Raw genomic sequence first — 21,599 nt, 5'->3', positions numbered from 1 at the left:
CAAGCTGGGCTTATACCCAATCGATATTAGTGCTAAAATATGAGGGGTATTACGTTAAAGGGCTTGAAAAGATGTACGTAGTTAAGGAGAGATCAAGCCTTCTATTGAAGATGAGTTTAAATATACATTATGCAAGAGCTAAATCTGCCTATTGCAGGTCTTTCTTTAGGCCTGAAATGTTACCTAAATTATTAATTAGACATTAATTAACTTGTCCAGATCATAATCAACTCTCGATGTCATCTTATGCATCCGATTTTCACTGGATTCAAATCCGATCTGCTTAGCTTTAGCAGAAAATGTTAATCATTGAACTCTGTCAAGACATTCACCTAATGTTCTTTAGTCGTGACCAATGAAATTGCTTATCACTACTTAGCCTAAGCAGAACAATTCTGACCATAGAACTTAGTCAAGGTATTGATATAATGAATCTATTCTCTGAGTTTCATCACTCTCACCAAATTAGAACCAAAGTTATCGTGTTCCAAAGTCTCAACCAATCTTATTGCTTATCTCTGCTTAGCCTTCTTAGTGGAAAATGTGCATGATCGAACACTGTCAAAGCATTCACCTATAAATAAACACTTACACCAAGTTTGAACCTTCTACCTAAATTAAAAGGAGAATTATTGGGTTCCAAAGTCTCGACCAATCAGATTTAACTCTCTACTTAGTCTAAGCAGAAAATGTTCATCATCGAACTTAGTCAAGGTATTGATGGATGGAAACTATACATGAAGTTTTATCACTCTTACTCAAACAGAATCAAAGTTATCAAGCTCCAAAGTCTCGGCCAATCAAATTACTTATCACTCTGCTTATCCTGAGCAGAAAATGCTCATTATCGAACCTAGTCAAGGTTTTGATATAATGAAACTATACACCAAGTTTCAACAATCTCACTTAATTAGAACTAAAGTTATCGTGTCGCAAAGCATCAACCAATTAAATTGCTTATCTCTGCTTACCTTAAGCAGAAATTGCTCATCTTCGAACTCCCATCATGACATTCACCTAATAAACACCTACACCAAGTTAGAACATATTAGCTTAATTAGGAGGAGAGTTATTGTGTCCCAAAAAGTGTGACGGACATACAGACAGACAGACAGATATATAGATCCATTTTATAGTCCCCTGCTTTCTTCGACAGATGGATGACAAAAAACCCAACAATTATGTATTATTTGTGTAGGATATCTTTTTTGTAACACACAAACAGAAGTAAAATAGCAATTTGATTTATAGCTGACAATAAAACATTAGGAGTGACCACCAAAATTATTTTGTATTTTTGGGGAGTGTTTTTAAAAGCAAATAAAAATATCATATTCATAGTAGTCAGTACTGTTTTAAATGGAAAAACGGGTTACTAGGCAACAAAGTGTACTCTTACTGATGATTTGTTTTGTCTGGGTCATCATGATAGAGTGATATAACTTTAAAGAAGCTCTAGTGCTTGAATCATCTGGGTTTTTTTTGTTATTGTTCAAATTATTTTTTTTACAGATGTCAGGTATTTTAAAGTAGCTAAGTCTCTAACGCAATATCATCCAAAGTCTTTGACATTGAAAACACAAATTATTTGTCAATTTAAATCAACATAGATGTTGTGATCTTATCGGAAAAAGATGGGCTTCTGATATCCAATAATTAAGACAAAATAAACATTTTACCATTGGTACACGAATCATGTATCATAATGTGTTTCAGCGCCATTTATAACAAGGGACTCAAATAATGAAACTAGACATATTCCACAAGTCATGTCAAACGGTGAAGCCATATTCTTATCTGGAGAGTATGCAAAATAAATACTACCGGTCTAGACTGGAATAACCAGACGCTAGAGATTGCCATTTTATTGAGACTGCTGGCGTATTTCGCGGAACATAACTGATTAGAAATTATTAAAAAAACAGAAACAATTGAATGTAAATCAGTTTATATACATTCATATTGCATTATTATAGGCATTATTGCGACCCAAATATTAGCGATTTAGCTCCTTTAACTATTAAATTACAAGTCATACACATGTTACCTTACACTTATAGCCCGTTCAGACGTTTAAGTTGAACTGGTTTAAAAACCCTGGGGATCGTTGTACTAGTTTCACTTTGTCGTCTGAACGCAAATGTAGGGCAAATAAACCAGTTTAAAAAACCCAGCTCGCGACCTGTCTTTGAAAAGGTTTTTTATTTCAAACGGGTTCATCTGGGCCGTTTGAACGGGTTGGCTTAAAAACCATGGCTCCAGTCCCCTTTGAGTACGCGCAGTATGTTACATTCCTGGGAAAATGTCGAGGTCAGGCAATGCCAGTGTTACCGAAAGCATTCGAGAACTGAATAAAGAATGTGAAGCTACATGCATAGTTAACTCTGACCGAAGAGGTCAGAATAGTTAAACTGGTTTGGTTTATAGTACGTGTGAATGCAACATGATGCTGTCCTTGGATTTTTGTTGATTATGTTATGCCAAGTTTATTTGCAATAAGAAATTGTTCAAAATCAATCCCATTTATCCTTTTAAATTAAATATACAAACAATTTACATAAATTACTAGAAGAAAGAATGGCACTTGTGGTCTCTAGGGAGAGTGTTCTTGGGTATTTTCGACGGTTGGCTAGGGGATAAGAAAAATACAGCCACATTTAAATATGGAAAAACAAAATAGCTATGATATTTTAGCTATGATATTTTAGCTATGATATTTTAGGAAATAATTAAAAATACATTATGGGAGATTTTTATAAGGAGTTAGCCATTCTTGCTATAACAGTCCAAAAATAGATGATGAAAGAAGAATATATTGAAAATTTCAGTCAAATTACTTCATTCTGAACATAGTTATCACCAGTGTAATTTTTGACAAGAAATGGGATTGAATTCCATTTTCACCGATTCTTAGTATGGCTGATCGTCTTTTGTCAGCTGTCATCATATCCGAATTTGTGTTTTACCTTTTTGAATTTTTTATAACAATTGGACAAAATGAGTGAGAGGGTAAATTTTTATTCTTACTAGTATTTTGGGCATGCATTAAACCAATTGAATATAGGACATAATATTATAATACAATTATGATAAATCTATAGGTATACACTAGTGGCATTGTGCCTATTGGGGAAATAAAAATATTTTTATTGATATTATTAAGACAGAAGACCTGTCTGTCTGTATTAGTCATCTCACGGTCTCCAGGAATTGTATAATTTGTCATTATCTGTGTTTAGTTTATTGCACTTTAAATAATTTAGATGTCATTTGTTAAGGCATCACTCAACAGCGGCCTCGCTTCGAACACTCATTTAGCCTCGATCCGGGAGTATGACGTCAACGTAACGGTTAATCTCCGCTCACGACGCCATTTAAAATTAAATCAGTCAACAAAATCTCGTTTAAATCCAAGCTGAATCCAAGCCATCCGTGGGTCTACAGAGTTGATTTTGTGCTTGTTGTGTAAATAAAGGTCTAATTTATAATTTCTATGACATCTGAAGCCTAAATAAAGACTTGCAATAATCAGATTTAGCTCTTGCATAATGTATGTTTAATAGGAATTTGCCCATCTACAACAGAAGATGTAAAAATTATTTTGATATAGTTCTCTTCCTATTTTAGCAAGCAAAAACTCCCAGCAAGATGTTACAAAAAGACTCCTGTCTGCAGGCAGTCACCATGACATCCACACCCTTTCAAGGCTATTTGTCGTTATATAAGGTCTAAAAAGTGATGTTTTACGATTCCTACATATATGGTGGCCATATGATTTAACTCGGGATCAAATTAACTAGGTCAGTGCTAGACAATAATACTGGTGTGAACAGTTAAATCCGAGTAAAAAGGATGGTCAAACTTTGTTTGCATCAAGAGTAAAAAGGCATGGCTTGTCAATCTTCTATTAATAACAATCCTCTAGGGCATTCCTTACAAGACATTTCCTGCTGTCCTGTGTTATAACAGAAAGAAATGGCTGTTTTCTGAAAGAATAAACTTCTTGAAAGGAAATGGATATTGAGTAGGAAAAACATTAGGTTAAAAGTCAAATGGTTTTTGTTTTAAGATAAATTCTGTATCCTGGTTAAGTGAAATCAGACGCGTTTTTAAAAATATTTAGACTACATTTAGTGATAATCTACCTCGATGTCTGGCAAATTTTTATTCAATTGAATATTATTGGACAATCATAACAAAACTGTTCAAGCTCTTTAGAATTCGGAGAGATGTACAATTTTCAATTGATTTTTTCATCAAAATTGAATATATAAATCATATGTTCGCTAGAAACCTTTATATTTGTCCAAACTGCAAATATTTTTCATGATAATGAAAGAGACAAAAGCCTGATTATTCACAATTTTCGTATCATGAGCAATTCTATCATTTAAAAATGAATAGAAAAGTAAAAATGTTGAAAACTTTCATCATTAGGGCATGGGTATACATGTATACCCCAGAACAGGGCAGGGTACCATTTGTATACCCTGGTACCCTGGATCTCTGTCTGGAATGGCCACCAAATTAAAAAAAATAGTAGACTTATTAGTAATATGGTTCTAAACCGTTTTTTAAAAACCTCAATATATGATAAGACCTGACAGGATCACCATGATTACCCAACGATTACAACCACGATTTTAATCGTAGCGCGAATCGTGACAGTGGGAACCTAGCATCGGTAATTGAACACATTAAAATAAACACAACAGTTCTATGAACCCCAATTACTGTATTTTTAATTGGAGCTACGTCTCTACAATGATTCTCTTGTCATATTCAAGCACAGTACTCGTACACTTTACACATGATACTGTTAAATAAAAGTCTTAAGTGAAGACCCTCTATATTTATACATTTTTGACAGATCATGAGCAGAGAGCAGACCAGGTCTCGAGTTCAAAAAGCATTCTCAGACTTAAGAATTTACTCAAAAAAAAAACCCTTTTATTGTTTTAATGTATCAAATACATCAGTAAGAAACTATGTGCAATGTTTTTTGTTTCTGGATGAAAGATATTTCTTATAAACAGTGATTGAAATTTGAGTAAATTCTTAACTTTTAAGTCTGAGAATGCTTTGTGAACTCGAGGCCTAGATAACAATTACAAAAATGGTTTTGACACATTTTTGTTGCTTTTGCACATACAGTTATGTGTTCCTTTAAAATATCTCAATGTCACTTACATAAAGCAGACCTCTGTTATTAGTCTTGTATTACAACTTTGTTTTTTTTTATAAAAGATATTATTATGACTGTTAATTATTTTATTGTTATGAAAGAAGTGCTAGGTAATCCATGGTTTTATGAAGTGACCTCCCTGTACTTTATTTAGCATGTATTGAAATTACATCACACAAATGAAATGGGATTTAACTAAACTAGGCTAATGTAATCTGCTATGAGGAAACTTTTGCCCCGACAAACAGCGGCACTATGACCTATCCTTATTTCTGTTTACAACTGTCAGAGGATCTTTAATATGCTGTCTGTGGTATCCATGGGATCTTGGTTTTTCATTCCCTGGTTGTACCTGACAAGGAGTAGGGTCCAATATGCAACCTGGTGGGTCTCTCTCTCTCACACACACTCACATATAAACCAAACAAATGGACATTTATTTTGTCAGGTCTTCTGTTCTGCATTACAGACAAGGTGGGAATGAACCTGAGATTTTCTGTTCAGTAAGTCAGAACCATACCCGATGTCACCATGCTTCCCTTTTACTGTTATTGCTTATTTTGCATTAATTTCTTCTATCGTTGATATAACACAGGGGCGTGTCTATGAATTTAAACAGAGGGGCTTCCAAGGTGGAGACGACCTCAAGTTTGACACAACCTCAAGTTTAAGGTTAGGTCAAGGGGAAACTACCTGTGTATTTGAGAAAATCGGACAATAGTTCTGTTCATTTAGATGCATGCATGTATAGGATTACAGTGGAGTGAGCCAGAACAGGGTTATTTCTATGAACGCAGGGGGGTTGGATGGCTGAATGGTTAGCGTGCGCGCGCTGTATCATAAAGTCTGTCATTGAGTCGACTGGCGTGGTTTCTAATCCCCGGTTGTACGTGACAAGGAGTAGGGGCGCCTGTCCAACCTCGTGGGTTTTCTCCGGGTCCTCCGGTTTCCTCCCACTGCTAAAGACCCCTACGCGCAAGCGAATTATTGAAATAAAATTAAACCATATGTTAGTCCCGAAATGACCTAGTTTGTGTCGAGTGGACGTTAAACCCCATTTCTCTCTCTCTCTCTATGAATGCAGGAGAGAAAAACAGTATTCTCTGTGTCAGCGGGGGTGGGGGGTGGGGGGTGGGGGGGGGGGTATGGACATGTGTCTGTAACAGTGTAATCTTATCAATAATTATATGTTTGCTGATAACCAGTGGCCTAATATCTCTTAATTGGGATGTCAACTTTTTAAACGATGATATAAGATAACTGACAACAAACCTCTTTAATTGCAGCATAAGCTACTTCTGCTGTGTTTAAATCTTTAGAATAAGCTGCCATGGCGGCTAAACATGACCATAAACTGTCATCCTGAAAATAACACGGAAACTTTTATACTTTGATCAATGCCACACAACTATAGTTTTTAGCCATATTTTGATCTACTGCTATTCAGACCATTGAGAATGCTCCAAATAAATTGTTAATTGATTATATAAAAAATACACTATTATAGAAAAAGTAAATTCTTTCATTTCACATCGCTATAATTCTCAGTAGGTTTAATTTAAATCTGACCAAAAAAGTACCAATATCTAAACTAATTCTTTCATTTTAATTAGAATTTATTGTTTTCTCCAAGACGGGATTCAGGAAAACCAAACCTGGAAAATGGACAAAGGGATGTAACTCCTTTTAAGCAATGTAAATTTTTTTTTTTCAAACTGATTAAAATACAGATCTATATTTCGTTTTTTTTTTTTTATACTTTCGATGGCCTCTACTACATGAAGATCTGACCAGTTGTAGTGGGAGGTAGCGTCAGGGGTTATACAAATGTTTTTTGTCCCCATGACATTAGAATTTGATTAACCAAACAGACTTGATGTTTCTAGTAGGATACCCACATTTCTGTGCATCCCACGCCAAGAACTTGCTGCAACAGACTATTTCATTGGCTAATCCCTCACATCAACCAGAATGTTGCTTATATAACAACTCTTGTAGATCCTAGTGCAGTAAAGACAAGTAAAAGAAAATTTTGAACTAAAAAACGAAACGAAATAGGATTAGCGTTTTAATCGGATTGATTTTTTTTTTACCCATGTTCAAAATAATTTGTGTAAATCTTCGACATTTCAGAGAAAACTTACCTTAACAAACCTACAGAGTCTGACGGCATCTTCCCATCTTGACCCATTAACATAATCATGTAGAACTGCTATGTACGGTGATATAGATGTACTGACTAACGAACCTTCAGAACGTCGTAATATAAGATGGTTACCAACGAACGCCAGAAGTTGAGGTGATTTACCAAACTCCCTAAAATTTAATAATAATGTGGTAATATTATGGTGTTGACTAATAATTGTTTATAGATTCACAGTCAAGCAGAATAACACCTGAAACAACAGAAATCTACATGACTAGAACTATAGGTTAAAAAACACATTTGTCAGGAATGCAATGTGTCTGTTGACCAAATTTAGTAACATATTCCTACCAGGGTGCAAGGTTTGGGGTATGTCTATTCCATATTTGTATGGTCAGTCTATGACATAAACCAAATTTAGTAATAAGTCCCCCCAGAGTGCAAGGTATGGGGTATGTCTATTCCATATTTGTATGGTCAGTCTATGACATAAACCAAATTTAGTAATAAGTCCCCCCAGAGTGCAAGGTATTGGGTATGTCTATTCCATATTTGTAATCTAGGACTGTGGTCAGTCTAACACATAAACCAAATTGGGGAGTGAGCACCATAAAAAAAGAATGGGGGACAGCATTCGGCAGAACTCACACCATCTATCATATCAGCCATTTAATTATTCGGGAATGAGGAAGATTTGTGACTAACGCTACAAGTTTTTGGACAATAAAAAATAGAAAAAGAACCTGAACTGTAATTATAGTTTTTGTCACGGAAGTGAAGGCAATGCAAAGCTTAAAGATCGAATAGTACTACGGAAATAAATCGGGACATGAAAATGGTGACGGATTTGACAGTATGCCGTAGTATTCAGATGTCGGAAGTTACAGAGTCCACTATATAAAATAAAACTTACGCTGAATCTCGTTGATATTGTGTACTAGTTAGAAGATCTTTATCTACGTATACAGTATTCGGATAATACCATACTAATATTTTACCATCAGTCATACCAGCTAACATATTAGTTTCATCATTCCATGCCATAGAATGGATCATTGGACCTGAATAAAACAGACAAAACTACAGTATTTAGACCAGTGGTTCTCAACGTTTTTTTGCTAACGGCACACCTTGAAACACATGAACAAATAGCGGCACAATTGGCTAAATATATATGAAAATATTTGAATTTTGCAAAATAAAAACATGGTAAGTCAGACGGAATACAACCGTAAACAGAGACTAGTCATAGATACATAGAATGACTCAAACTAAATAAAGAAAAACACAGCTATGAACTTATCAGTAGACACCAGTCAAATCTCAATTGGGATCATGTGGTTTTTCGCATTTTTTTAGTTTGCCGTTCAACATTTCGCAGCACACTGGTTGAGAATCACTGATTTAGAAGGACAGCTGACTAGTCTTTTGGATGGGACGGAAAAACAAGGTGTATACATTGGCGTGCACATAAAGATCCCTTGACAGTTGGAATTCTATATAAGAGTGTTGCTGCCCAGGCAAAATTTCCCTCATAGCACACTGTATGGTGTATGCCAGTATTCATTAGACCAGTCAGAGTAGAACAGTAGGACGTTAAACACCATTTTATTTGATTTCATAAAATAATCTGTAACTGATTTAAACTGTCATTTTCCACTTGTGTATTATATATAAGAAACTTGATAATCAATCTAGAAATCAACAGTTAAATGTGTTCATGGCTTTTTTTTGCACATTTGACCAATTTCCCCGAATTGGGCCCCGCACTAGAAAGGGGCCCCGCAACTCACCAACTTAATAAGATAAAACATTGTGGTATGTCATAAAATAAATCCACAAAAATGAATTCTTATTACCTAATTTGACTGATTTTCTTTCCGCACCAAAAACACGAACAGACGTCATATGTAGATCTCTATTTCTATCTATGATTGCCAAACGACGCTCTCCGGTTGGTCCACACTGATCTAAGGCAACTTCTATAACCTCTAACTGTAGAAGATAATAATCTAAATTAATGATATTATCCTAAAATCGAACAACATTGCATAACAAACTTCAATAACAAGAACAGAGCCGAGTACTGCAGCTTGGAACGTACTGCAATCTGATTAAAATACAGATCTATATTTCTTTTTTGTTTTTTTTATACTTTCGATGGCCTACACTACATAAAGACCTGACCAGTTGTATTGGGAGGTCGCATCAGGGGTCGTACAAGCAGATTTTGACCCTATGACGTCAGACATTAATCAATCAACGTTGACGTTTCTACATTTCTAGTGATTTACCCACAGTTCTGTGCATCGTACGCCAAGAAGTTGCCATAACAGATGGTTTTACTGGCTAATTCCTCACGCTATCCAGAACGCAGGTTATATAACAACTCTTCCAGATCCTAGTGTAGTAAAGACAAGTAAAACGAAATTTTGAACTATAACAAAAGGAAACGAAATAGGTTCTGAGCCATGGTGCGTACTAAATTTTTGATCAGGAAAATGATTGATAAAACCAATTTTAAAAGACTTAAGGCAGGACACTACTTTATAAAACACTCTGTATAGATTGATCTGTCAAATTTTGATATCAGCTAAATTGCCCAAAATAGTTAAAATTTGTTGATTTTTCAAGTCGTGTCAAGCCTTTATATTATATAGTGTTAAATATTTAGTCATTTGTATAGGTAAATCAAATTTTTAACTTTTAACTTGCTTTTTTCCGTACCCAATTTTTCACCCATATCAGGTCTTAGAAAATCAAATTCTCAAAATCTATGAGAGATAATGGTCTTATCTTTGGAATACGATTAGTGCTATAGCTACTGTTTGCAATAAGGTGATTTTCAAAGTGTTTGTTATACATTTGGACATTTTATTGTACAAAATTTTTTTAGTGGTGTGTTTGGCACACCCACTTATTTTATGTGGAATGCATAATGTTCTTTATTAACATTCAAATAGTAAAATTTACGCCTTATTGCACTCTTTAATGCCTATATATGTTATTCCAAATCACAAATAGTTTGTTTCAATAAAATTGTTGAAGATTTTTATTTCCTAACATAGCCACCGTGAATATATAAAAAAAATCCAATATGGCCACCATTTCCATGGCAACAAATAAAGATTTTGTGCTCAAATTATCAAATCTGATTTTGGACATCATATACTAATATTACACTAAATGGCAAGTTTCTGTTATCAATGTAAAATTCTTAGGTAGTGTCCTGCCTTAAAAGGGCATAATGGGAGATAAGATAACAAGTTGATAGTTTTCACTATAATAGTTAAAAACTAGATAACGTCGGTACGATCAAAAACAAAGTCTCAATTATCCATTTTTACGTTTAAGCATCCTTCGCAAAATGTATTCCAATCCGCTAAATATTGCACGCTAGCGATGACATCGAGAGTTGATTATGGTCTGCATAAGATAATTAATGTCTAATTAATAATTTAGATAACATTTCAGGCGACTTCTTGGCATGAGATGCAGGGAACTGTGGGTAACCCACTAGAAACATCAACGCTGATTGATTGATCAATGTCTGACGTCATAGGTTCAAAAACAGCTTGTACGACCCCTGACACGACCTTTCACTACCACCGGTCAAATCTTCATGTAGTGTAGGCCATCAAAAGTATAAAAAAAACAAAACGAAATATGGATCTATATTTTAATCAGACTGGCTACCAGTGATGGGATTTCAAAATTTTTCTTGTCAGACATTTTTTTCCCGAAAATAAAGGGGCATAACTTTTATCATTATTTAAGCAGACGTTTTCAAACCACAATTAAGAATCACGTGTCAACAAAATATTCAAATTTATACGTAATAAAAAAATATCTTCACCTCGTTATTTTTCATGCTTAATTCCCGTACGGTATTAAAATTTATGTCAATAATATTCTTACAAAATTACATGACATCGTAATACCATAGAATGAAAGTGTGACGACTACTGTCGATCGGTACCTGTTTCAAATTCCCCCAAAATTACCGTATTTTTCGGGTCATATTTCGATACATTTTTCAGCAAAGACCGGCATTTATCTCATACTCCGTTTTGATTTATAAACGAAAGGAAAAATATGACATCCCGAAATTTATTTCGTAGTAAATGCCGCTCAAAAACGAGCGAGGGACACCAACTGCAGCTAAATAATCGCATTCGACTCTAGCACGCGCTATCGTCTAAAACAATTAACTAACCTTATTCCAATCGACATAGTCGTCAACATTTCTTAGCATGTTTATTTATTTATTTAAAAACATAAACCCCACTCAAAATATGATCATAAATCTGACAATATGCCATCAAAATAGAATCTTTTCTCTCACATCAGGCGTGTTGATTCGGCACGTTTAAATCTCTTAATTTCACGTGTCTCGCGAGATGACTACTTTCATTTTGAGTTACTTTACTAAAACAATTAACTAACCTTATTCCAATCGACATAGTCGTCAACATTTCTTAGCGTGTTTATTTATTTATTTAAAAACATAAACCCCACGTATTAGATTCGGTACGTTTACATCTCTTAATTCCACTTGTCTCGCGAGATGACTACTTTCATTTTGAGTTACTTTACTAGAACCATGCGTGTGTGTGAAATAGCTTTATTTAATTTTGGCTTCCACTGAAGGAATATCACAGACAAGTTATCGGATACAGTGTATATTGAATCGAAGCATGTTGAAAGTTATAATGACTGTCTATTGATGTCTATTACAATATGTGACATCTATAGTTTATACATATTGTCGGCTCACATCAATGCGATTAATATGTCCGACAATGCAGAAACCACGAGGTTAACACGAGGATTAAAATTATATAATCACAGTTATTGGATTGATGAATATTCCAACAAAGGGGAAACAATGACTTCTGTTTACGACTAGATTGATGAACTGTCGGTCAATCAAGGCAGATTAAGTAGTTAATAAAGGTAGGTTATTTATAGACGGTATAAAACGATAAATACGTTGATCACTTAATTACCTAATCAATCCAGCGTATTATCGACGATAATTGGGTTGAGTGGTAGTTATACAATCAGTAAACTATTAATTTCAGAATTTTGAACATTATTCACCATGTCTTGGTGTCCGATTGGGCATATTCCCGGTCGGACAATTTTGGGCCTCTGTCTATCACTACTTTATTAATATGTAAAGATCATAAAACATAAGTACCTTATGTGAAATAGGTTTACCATCTCCCATTACTTTACCAGTTTGTGCATCAAATACATAGATTACTGAAAAAACAAAACAACCCAGAACAAATGTAGTAATTATACAATTTATGAAACTATTGAAGGTTTAACTATGTAAGTGTTGCAATAAAAGACCCGAACAAAAACTTAAAATAAATAAAGTCCAATAGGAAAAATGTGCATGCCTGTTTTTGTCTCCAAAAAAAATCCCATATTGGATGGCTGAATAGTTAGAACATACGTACTGTATCATAAGTCTGTCATTGAGTCAACTGGTGTGGTTTTGATTACCCGGTTGTACATGACAAGTTGTAGGGTTGCATGTCCAACCTCGTGGGTTTTCTCCGCGTCCTCCCACTGCTAAAGACCACTACACGTAAGCGAATTATTGAAATAAAATTTAAACCATATATTATTCCCGAAATGACCTAGTTTGTATCAAGAGGACATTAAACCCCATTTCTCTCTGTTCGTCAAGATTGAATATATAGTACTGTAATATCTTACATTTTTCGTCTGTTTTATCTCTGATGGCTATAGTATCATTACTAAGGGATATTGTTTGTGTATTAAGTATATCGGCTTTCATTCCCTGATATCTGGGTGAACATACTAGACGTCCATCATATGAATATACATAGACACCACCTCCATCAACCATCACAAAATGTCTGAAATAAAACATACAATATCATTAAAAAAAATGATGTACGTAACTATCAACATCGTGAAGTGGATCACAGCTTAAAGGGTCATTATGGAAGATTAGATAAAGAGTTGACTGTTTTCGCTATAATAGTTAAAAAATAGAGAACGTTAATAGAATATGCTGAATATTTCAGTCAAATTGCTCCACTTTGAACCAAGATATTAGCGATAGAATATCAGGCTAGACTTGATCATTATTACTAAAGGCGGTAAGATAAAAAACAAAGTCTTGATTATCCATTTATCGATTGAATTATTTTTCAAAAAATGTATTCCAATCCGCTAAATATCGCAGGCTAGCGATGGCATCGAGAGATGAATATGGTCTGGATAAGTTAATTAATGTCTAATTAATAATTTAGATAACATTTCAGGCCTAAAGAAAGACCTACAATAGGCAGATTTAGCTCTTGCATAATGTATGTTTAATGAAGCAATGCAATTAAAATTTGTCCTCAACATAATAAAAACGTTATGTGATAATTTGGGTCACGGCCAGGCTTGTAAAAAAGAATACTTGACAGTTGGAATTCAATAAAACGTAGGTGAAACTATAAGATATCAAATCCCATTTCATTTCATTTCACTTCGTTATATCCCACCAAAATTTTCTAACACAGTAACGTTGATATCGTTGACTAAGCAACAAATAACTGTTATAAATGAAAATATACGACATTAATAGATCAAAGTCATCAGTATATATACATAATGTGTATTAGTTAGTTTAAATTGTTAGTAATCAGGCAGTATTTATTAAGTAGGTGTTTTGTCACTAAGGTGTTAAAACTGTGACTATTGAATATATACATCACTATTGGTTAGGTTTGTGTATTCAATAGTGATGGGTGTTATAAATAGTCACATCTTTTACAGCTAGTAACACACTTACTAATTAATGACAACTGTATAATTTTTAACCACTTTCTATACATACTAAACATTAGTTTAGAATAATGATTATATGATCTAATGACAAAAATTGTTATTACTAAATAGCCTAGCTTCATTAGTCAACGGTATCAGCTTACACGTGTTATCAAGTAAAGTATCGCTTTAACAAACTTACTTTTCAGCTTGTTTAATTAATGTGACACTTCCTTCTTTCAGGTCAAAGATCATTGGTGTATTCCAATTTCTCGAACTGTAAACATAACACTGTGATGACGTGGCTACAACTAGGTGGTTAAACGACAACGATACTTTAACAATACGATCACGAAAATCTAACTTCTCTAATGTATCGTTCATAACATTCTTAACAATTATCTGTTTACTAGCATTTACTGTAGCTTCAAAATTCTTCCATTCTAATCGTCTGAAACAAAGAATAATTAGAATTTCATCTTTTACTCAACATTTTATAAACTCATTTTAGTAGTTCTCAAACAATTTTTATCAATTATCAAACGATATTTTGAAAGTAAACTATATGTATACTTTCTTGAGGACCCGGAGAAAACAATGAGTTTGGACAGGCGACCCTACTACTCCTTATCAGTCCAAATTTGTTTAATTCCATTCAGTATTCACAAAGATATGTCGAACAGAATATTTTAACAAGATATGGCTTCCCCTGCAGCAGACATAAACAAGCCGGTACCTCTTGTAAGTGTTGAGTAAAATGTTTTGATGTGCCTCTTTTTAATTGGATTAATCCAAGTTGGGAGACCATTTACCTGGATATTTTGTTTTTTTTAACTAAATGTTGAATACCCATTTGAGCGTGGATTCAGTTGGGAAGAATTAGATATTTTGTCAACAAATTGCATTATTTGGATTTGTGCCTTTAACAAAACAAATTTTTCAAAATATTTTCTATAGATAATCTCTGTTTTAAATCCAATACAAGAAATTATTGAGTCAACTGCGACCTATCACTCCGTATATCTTTTCTGATACCACAATCAAATAATGTATGGAATAGTTTACCTCTCAATAACATTTGCAATAAGAACTTGTCCATTTCCACAAGCACCTGCTACTTGAGTACCATCACTAGACCAAGCTAGACTAAATATACTACCAGTATTCGGTTTCTCTAAAGCATACGACCACTACAATAACAATAAAAAGTTCAGTTTAAAGGAGCTAAATCGCTAATATTTGGGACCTACAAATTGACACAAATGGGTTGCAATTAGGTACAAGCTAGGAATCGAAACCATGCCACTTATCTAAGTGACACACCTCAGCATAATGGGCACACATTATCCGACTTGACCACCCACCCCGTAATAAAGATAGAAGATTAACATGAAATGAAATGGGGTTAAATGTCCAAATGTTCTGCTCCAAATAAGGCTAATGAAGATGGGCATCCACCATACTGTGTGCTATAAGCGAAATTTTATCCGGGCAGCGGCACTATGGCTCACTCTTATTAAATTCCAACTGCCAAAGGATCTTTTACGTACATGCCAATGTATACACGGGATCTCGTTTTTTTCGTCCCATCCAAATGAACTCTCTCGGCCAATGCAGGGATCAAACACCCGATCTCCAGGCTAGCAAGGCAGCGTCTTATCTATTTAGCCACCATGGCTACCAAATAAAAAGACAGCGTATTCTTTATAGAACTCTAGATATATGTAAGATAACATCTTATTAATTTGGGCAGTTCACATATCTAACAAGCGATTTTCTACATCTATATTCCAGTATAATTCTATGTTTCACCTACCCCACTTCTATCACATAATCTTAAAGTATTAAACGATCCAACAGCGAACATTTCTCCGTCTGGTGTCCAAGATGCTGATGTTATAGGGTAATCATGTGCTGCACTGTTATATATCATACGACCATATGTATCCCATACCTAATAACAAAATAAAATTATAAATATAGGTTGCCATACCTAGAAACAAACTAAAATTATAAATATAGGTTGTGGCATTGACAAGATTCTACAACATGATCAGCGGCAGTAACTCGAGAAGTAATTATCAGAAATGGTGGCACTGGGATGGACACACTAAAGGTCATGGGCAACAACATTTCTGTTTGGGCATATAAAAATGGAATTCAGTTGCTGTTAAGCTCTAGCCCCTTGCTTGTCCACTCTGTCACGACCTTCTACTACAACCGGTCAGATCTTCATGTAGTGTAGGCCATCAAAAGAATAAAAAATGAAATGAAATATAGATCTGTATTTTAGTCAGATTGATGTAGACTAAAAATACAGTCGTTGTTGTTTGAATTTTAGAGGAGAGCCGAAAAAAACTCCCCTTAATGAACAAATTGAAAAAATCGCTCCCCTACAAAAATGTTCCGATTTCAATAATAAGAGTGATTTTAGAAATTAAGGAGAGTGATCTGATATTAAGGATAGTGATTAGTTGTGTGTATGAGAAATGGTTCTGAAGATCAATAACTGCATGTTAGGGTGTCGTTCCTGGATTCATCAATGATAATAAACCCCCCATGACTTTGTAAAGAAGAGTGATTTTCAATTTTAAGGAGAGGGAGAAAAACCCCTCCTTGGTCGACATTCAGGTGAGCAGCAGGCGCTCGAGAGTGATCACTCACCTAAAAAACACAATGACTGAAAATATCAGTATTATTCTCTAATCTAGGAAATGCACCAAAGATTTGATATTTTTTTAAATATACTTAAGGACGGAAGAACTGAGATTGGTATGGTTAATAAAATCCAATGTATCTTTATTATTTTAATCTTGAACTTACTCTGTATCTACAATCTTCTCCAGCAGAAATAATTAAATTATTTACAGGATTCCAATCTACAACCAATATAATTCCATCACTGCCTTTCCACTGTAAATAGTATAAAGCAATTTTAATCAGATTTTCACATGGAACTTTTAATACTAAATTAACTATGACTGTGGAGACTTAATTTATATACAGAGAACAACTGATTCGAAGTAATTGTAATGTACTATGAACAAAAGGTATCTTTTCAAATGTCAATTAAAGGGGCATTAGATAATATTATATAAAGAGTTGACAGTTCTGGCTATAATAGTTCAAAAAAAGATAATGAAAACAGAATATGCTGAAAATTTCAGTCAAATTGCTTCACTCTGAACCAAGATAATAACAATTCAATTTTAGGCTAGTCTTGAACGTTATTACTACCACTTGTACGATAATAAACAAAGTCTTGATTTTCCATTTTTACGCTAAATGATTCATCATAAAATGTATTCAAATCCAGTATATATCGCAGGCTTACGATGGCATCGAGAGTTGATTATGGTCTTGTTAAGTTCATTAATATCTAATTAATAACTTAGATAACATTTAAGGCCTAAAGAAAGACCTGCAATAGGCAGATTTAGCTCTTGCATAATGCATGTTTAATCAAGAATTTGTTTAAAAATCTAAGAACAAGTCTAACCAAATTATAAAACGAAGAAAAGAAAGGGGCTAGAAATTAAAAGAGCTATATAAATAATGATTTCTCACCATAGTAGGTTTAGCATTAGCTTGTAATGGTTTTAGCACCAGCTGTTTGCCATTAGTAAATAGAACTTGATCAGCATCTGGTCCCCACGATACAGAATATACTGGTAAACCTAAAATATATTTAATCAATATTTTAATCATTCTGTTCAAAACATTTTTGTGTATATCGGTTAAAAAATATCTAGAAAAAAATCTGTTAGTTGGCGAACAGACTTCCCAGATGGCTCTCAAGAAGTGGCTGAGACAATGCCGTGGACTATGCCTGCTATTCAATACCTTTCAATTTTTAAATGAAATGAAATGAAATGGGGTTTAACGTCCTACTGTGCATGCCAATCTTTCAATTTTTAATAAAATTTGATTTTAGAAAAAGTGTGAAAAACCCCCAAGAACACAGACAAGGCAAACAGAGAACTTTCAATCAATCAACCACAGTACATCTATTCCACCTCCTCCAGGGGGAGGGGGGGTAGTTTGGCTGAATGGTTAGCACATGCATATTATATCATAAGGTCTGTCATTGAGTCAACTGGCATGGTTTCCATTCCCTGGTTATACGTCCAACCTTGTGGGTTTTCTTCGGGTCATCAAGTTTCCTCTCACTGATAAAGACCCCTACGAGCAAGCGAATTATTGAAATAAAATTGTACGATATGTTAGTCCCGAAATGACCTGGTTTGTGTCAAGTGGATGTTAAACCCCATTTCTCTCTCTCTCTCTCCACATCATCAGTGAAATTAAAGAGTGACTCTGCTAGTATTACTTACTGTTTTGTGTTAATGTAGATCTTAACATTCCACTCCTCGACCAAATCTTAACTTGTCCATCTTCACCAGCTTAAACACAAACAAACAAATTATACAATTTTTAAAGGGACATTATGGAAGATTAGATAAAGAGCTGGCAGTTCTCATTATAATTGTTAAAAACTATATAATGCAAAGAGAATATGCTGAAAATTTACTAAGACTGTGCTATCTATATGTTTTGTAACAATCTTTAAAGGTACATTATAGAAGATGAGATAAAGAGCTGGCAGTTCTCACAATAATAGTTAAAAACTAGATAATGCAAAGGGAATAAGCTGAAAATTTCAGTTAAATCGCTCCACCCTGAACCAAGATACAAGTATCAGAGTTTGAATTTTAGGCCTAGCCTCGATCATCATTACATAAGTCGGTAAGATAAAAAAAACAGTCTTGATTATCCATTTTTGGATTAAATAATCAATGAGCGCTGAGCAGCAAATCAGATTCAAATCCAGTGAAAATCTGACAAATAAGATGGCATTGAGAGTTGATTATGGTCTTGGTAAGTTCATTTATATCTAATTAATAATTTAGATAACATTTCAGGCCTAAAGAAAGACCTGCAATAGACAGATTTAGCTCTTGCATAATGTACATGTATGTTTAATTAACAATTAACATTAGAGACAGATGGTACAATTTAGATATTGTACATGAATTAAGTGACACATTACTCGAAGAAGAAGAGACAGTTTGTTGTCCACGAACTGAAGCCAATTAAAATGGTGATGTAAAGACAATGTGAGTCATTTAAATTCTAGAACATGTTTGAAGATCTCTTTACCAAAACACAGTAAGCACCAATCGCCTCTTTTAATTCATTGCACCAGTGATGGAACTCATTATTTAAGCAGACGATTTTATACCACAATTAAAAATCAGTCAACAAAATATTCAAATCTCGTAATATTCCTTCAAAATTACGTGTCTTTGTTTATACTTCAGCAAATGAATGCAGAACTTCCGAAATGATTCCCAGCATTCATGGGGCAATACAAATGAACTAATCTGAATAAACACCACCCTGGCAACCTAAAACATACCTACCAAATTTCGTTCGGAATTGTTAAAGCACTTTAGGAGAAGAAGTAGTAATGACTCTTTACATGTACATTGAGCAGATGACAGACAGAAATGATGACATAAGCTTTTTAGCCCTATAGCCAGACCAGGAAATAAGGGTTTAGATGTACCTGACAAAATGTCAGGCACTAATGAAATAGTACCTGACATTCTCACTTTAGTGCCGGACCAGACATGCATTAATAACATCAATAAAAAAGACAAATCAGTGCTAGACAAAATGACAGGCACCAGTGGTTTAGTGCCTGACAAAGCCTGAATCTGTGCCTGACATTGTCTGTGAAAGGTGCCTTATTTCCAGGCAACCACAGTAAACAAATACCTGTAACTAAAGCTGTGCCATCTGGACTCCATTGTCCACACAATACAGCACCTTTATGAGCTTCAACTGTCTTTTCAATACGTCCTGTTCTGCTGATTAATCGGAACTTTCCTGAAAACAAGGTCATGACATGTATAAGTCCACTAATAAAAACAAAAAAATGTGAACTATAAATTTAAAAATCATTTCTTTACATTGTAACCCTTGCACTCACTTATAGACTTGTTAGTTTAAAATGTCTACCCTAATTTTTAAAAATTCATGAATAAAATCAGGTTTAGTTTTTATGTTAAAACCCAATCTGATTAAAATACAGATCTATATTTCATTTTGTTTTTTTATACTTTCGATGGCCTACACTACATGAAGATCGGATAAGTTGTACCGGGAGGTCGTATCAGGGGTCATACGAGCGGCTTTTGACGTCAGACATTGATTAATCAATAAGCGTTGACGTTTCTAGCAGTTTACCCACAGTTCCACGCATAGCATGCCAAGAACTGGCCCTAACAGACCGTTTGATTGGCTAATTCCTCACATCAACTAGAACGCCTGTTATATAACAACTCTTCAAGATCCTAGTGTAGTAAAGATAAGTAAAACAAAATTCTAAACTATACAAAACGAAACGAAATAGGATCTGTTTTTATCAGATTGCCCAACAATATACTTTGTTTTCACACATAAACATCTTATACATAAATAACAATCAAATTGATATTTTAACAGACTCACCATCTGTAGAGGTGAGAACGAAAACATCAGAAGCAGATTTTTTGGCTCCTCCACCTGTACTAGTTTTAGGAAACCAGTGCATTCCAGTAGGAAAACAGTCTTTTGGTAATGTCATAACATTTGATGTTTCATGGTTGCCGATCAGATTCCATCGAAGAATGTTGTGATCATCTGCAGATGTGAATAATTCGTCCGGTGTCGTCCATCCAACGCAGCTTACTAATTCGGAATGTTCAAAGTGTTAAGAAAAAGATTAATCTTTTAAATTTACCCTAGATAATTTTAAGTTTACAAACATTATTCTTATTTCCAGCATATCAATCTAATTAAAATACAGATCTATATTTTGTTTCGTTTTTTTATACTTTCGATGGCCTCTACCGGTTGTATTGGAGGGCTGCATCAGGGGTCATACGAGCAGCTTTTGACATTATGACGTCAGACATTTGATCAATGAATATATGTTGATGTTTCTAGTGGCCTTTCCACAGTTCCGGAAAGAGTTTTACACAAAGTGGATATTGTATAAACATGTTTTACAGGACAGATTTCGTTTGTCCGTCCGTGAGTTTTTACAGTTCTTACAGCCATAGATAGACCTATGGACATGTATATGAATGATATGGAATTTACCGGTGAGTAGGCTTATTTGTTCTGAGTTGGCGTGCAGGTATATGTGTGTCAGAGTGATATACTTCTAGGCATCCTAGTGTAATATTACAAGGTACTCAAGAGTAATACAGAGCGAGGCTCACGTGATGCGCTGTGCTTAAGCAAAGCTCTTTCTTGGTAACACAGAAGCGTAACTAAAACTGTCACACACAGACTGTTGATTAAAAATAAATTCAGACTGGAACCGGATACACTGGCCATGACTGAGCAAAACTGGCAATGTGCTTGTCAACTTCCAAAATGACATATCCAATCAATGACGTCACACATTTTTGACGT

General features: G+C 34.5%; 1 protein-coding gene across 1 annotated transcript; it reads right to left on the bottom strand.

The window, feature by feature from the left end:
- Positions 1-6,424: 6,424 nt before the first annotated feature.
- LOC126813392 (intraflagellar transport protein 80 homolog) lies at positions 6,425-20,876 on the bottom strand. The gene is made up of 14 exons (XM_050539145.1): positions 20,649-20,876; positions 19,914-20,024; positions 18,467-18,535; positions 17,700-17,809; positions 16,956-17,045; positions 15,949-16,086; positions 15,198-15,322; positions 14,335-14,583; positions 13,065-13,228; positions 12,535-12,599; positions 9,191-9,326; positions 8,245-8,392; positions 7,330-7,501; positions 6,425-6,547 (listed from the first exon to the last, which is right to left on the bottom strand). The coding sequence occupies exons 1-14, from the start codon at positions 20,761-20,763 to the stop codon at positions 6,425-6,427; spliced, it is 1,815 nt and encodes a 604-aa protein (XP_050395102.1). The 5' UTR covers positions 20,764-20,876.
- Between the last annotated feature and the right edge of the window lie 723 nt (positions 20,877-21,599).

The sequence above is a fragment of the Patella vulgata genome, chromosome 1 (assembly GCF_932274485.2).
Source record: "Patella vulgata chromosome 1, xgPatVulg1.2, whole genome shotgun sequence".
Taxonomy (NCBI): domain Eukaryota; kingdom Metazoa; phylum Mollusca; class Gastropoda; family Patellidae; genus Patella; species Patella vulgata.
Note: the sequence above shows the minus strand (reverse complement) of the source record. Positions and strands in the feature narration are given on the sequence as shown.

Bases quoted from the DNA above. Each gene is read 5' to 3' on its own strand.
- LOC126813392 (XM_050539145.1), bottom strand. From the start codon at position 20,763: ATGACATTACCAAAAGACTGTTTTCCTACTGGAATGCACTGGTTTCCT. The intron at 16,087-16,955 runs GTAAGTTCAAGA...TTTTGTTATTAG, and splicing joins GAGAAGATTGTAGATACAGA to GTATGGGATACATATGGTCG. The intron at 14,584-15,197 runs GTAAACTATTCC...TCTTTGTTTCAG, and splicing joins ATTGCAAATGTTATTGAGAG to ACGATTAGAATGGAAGAATT.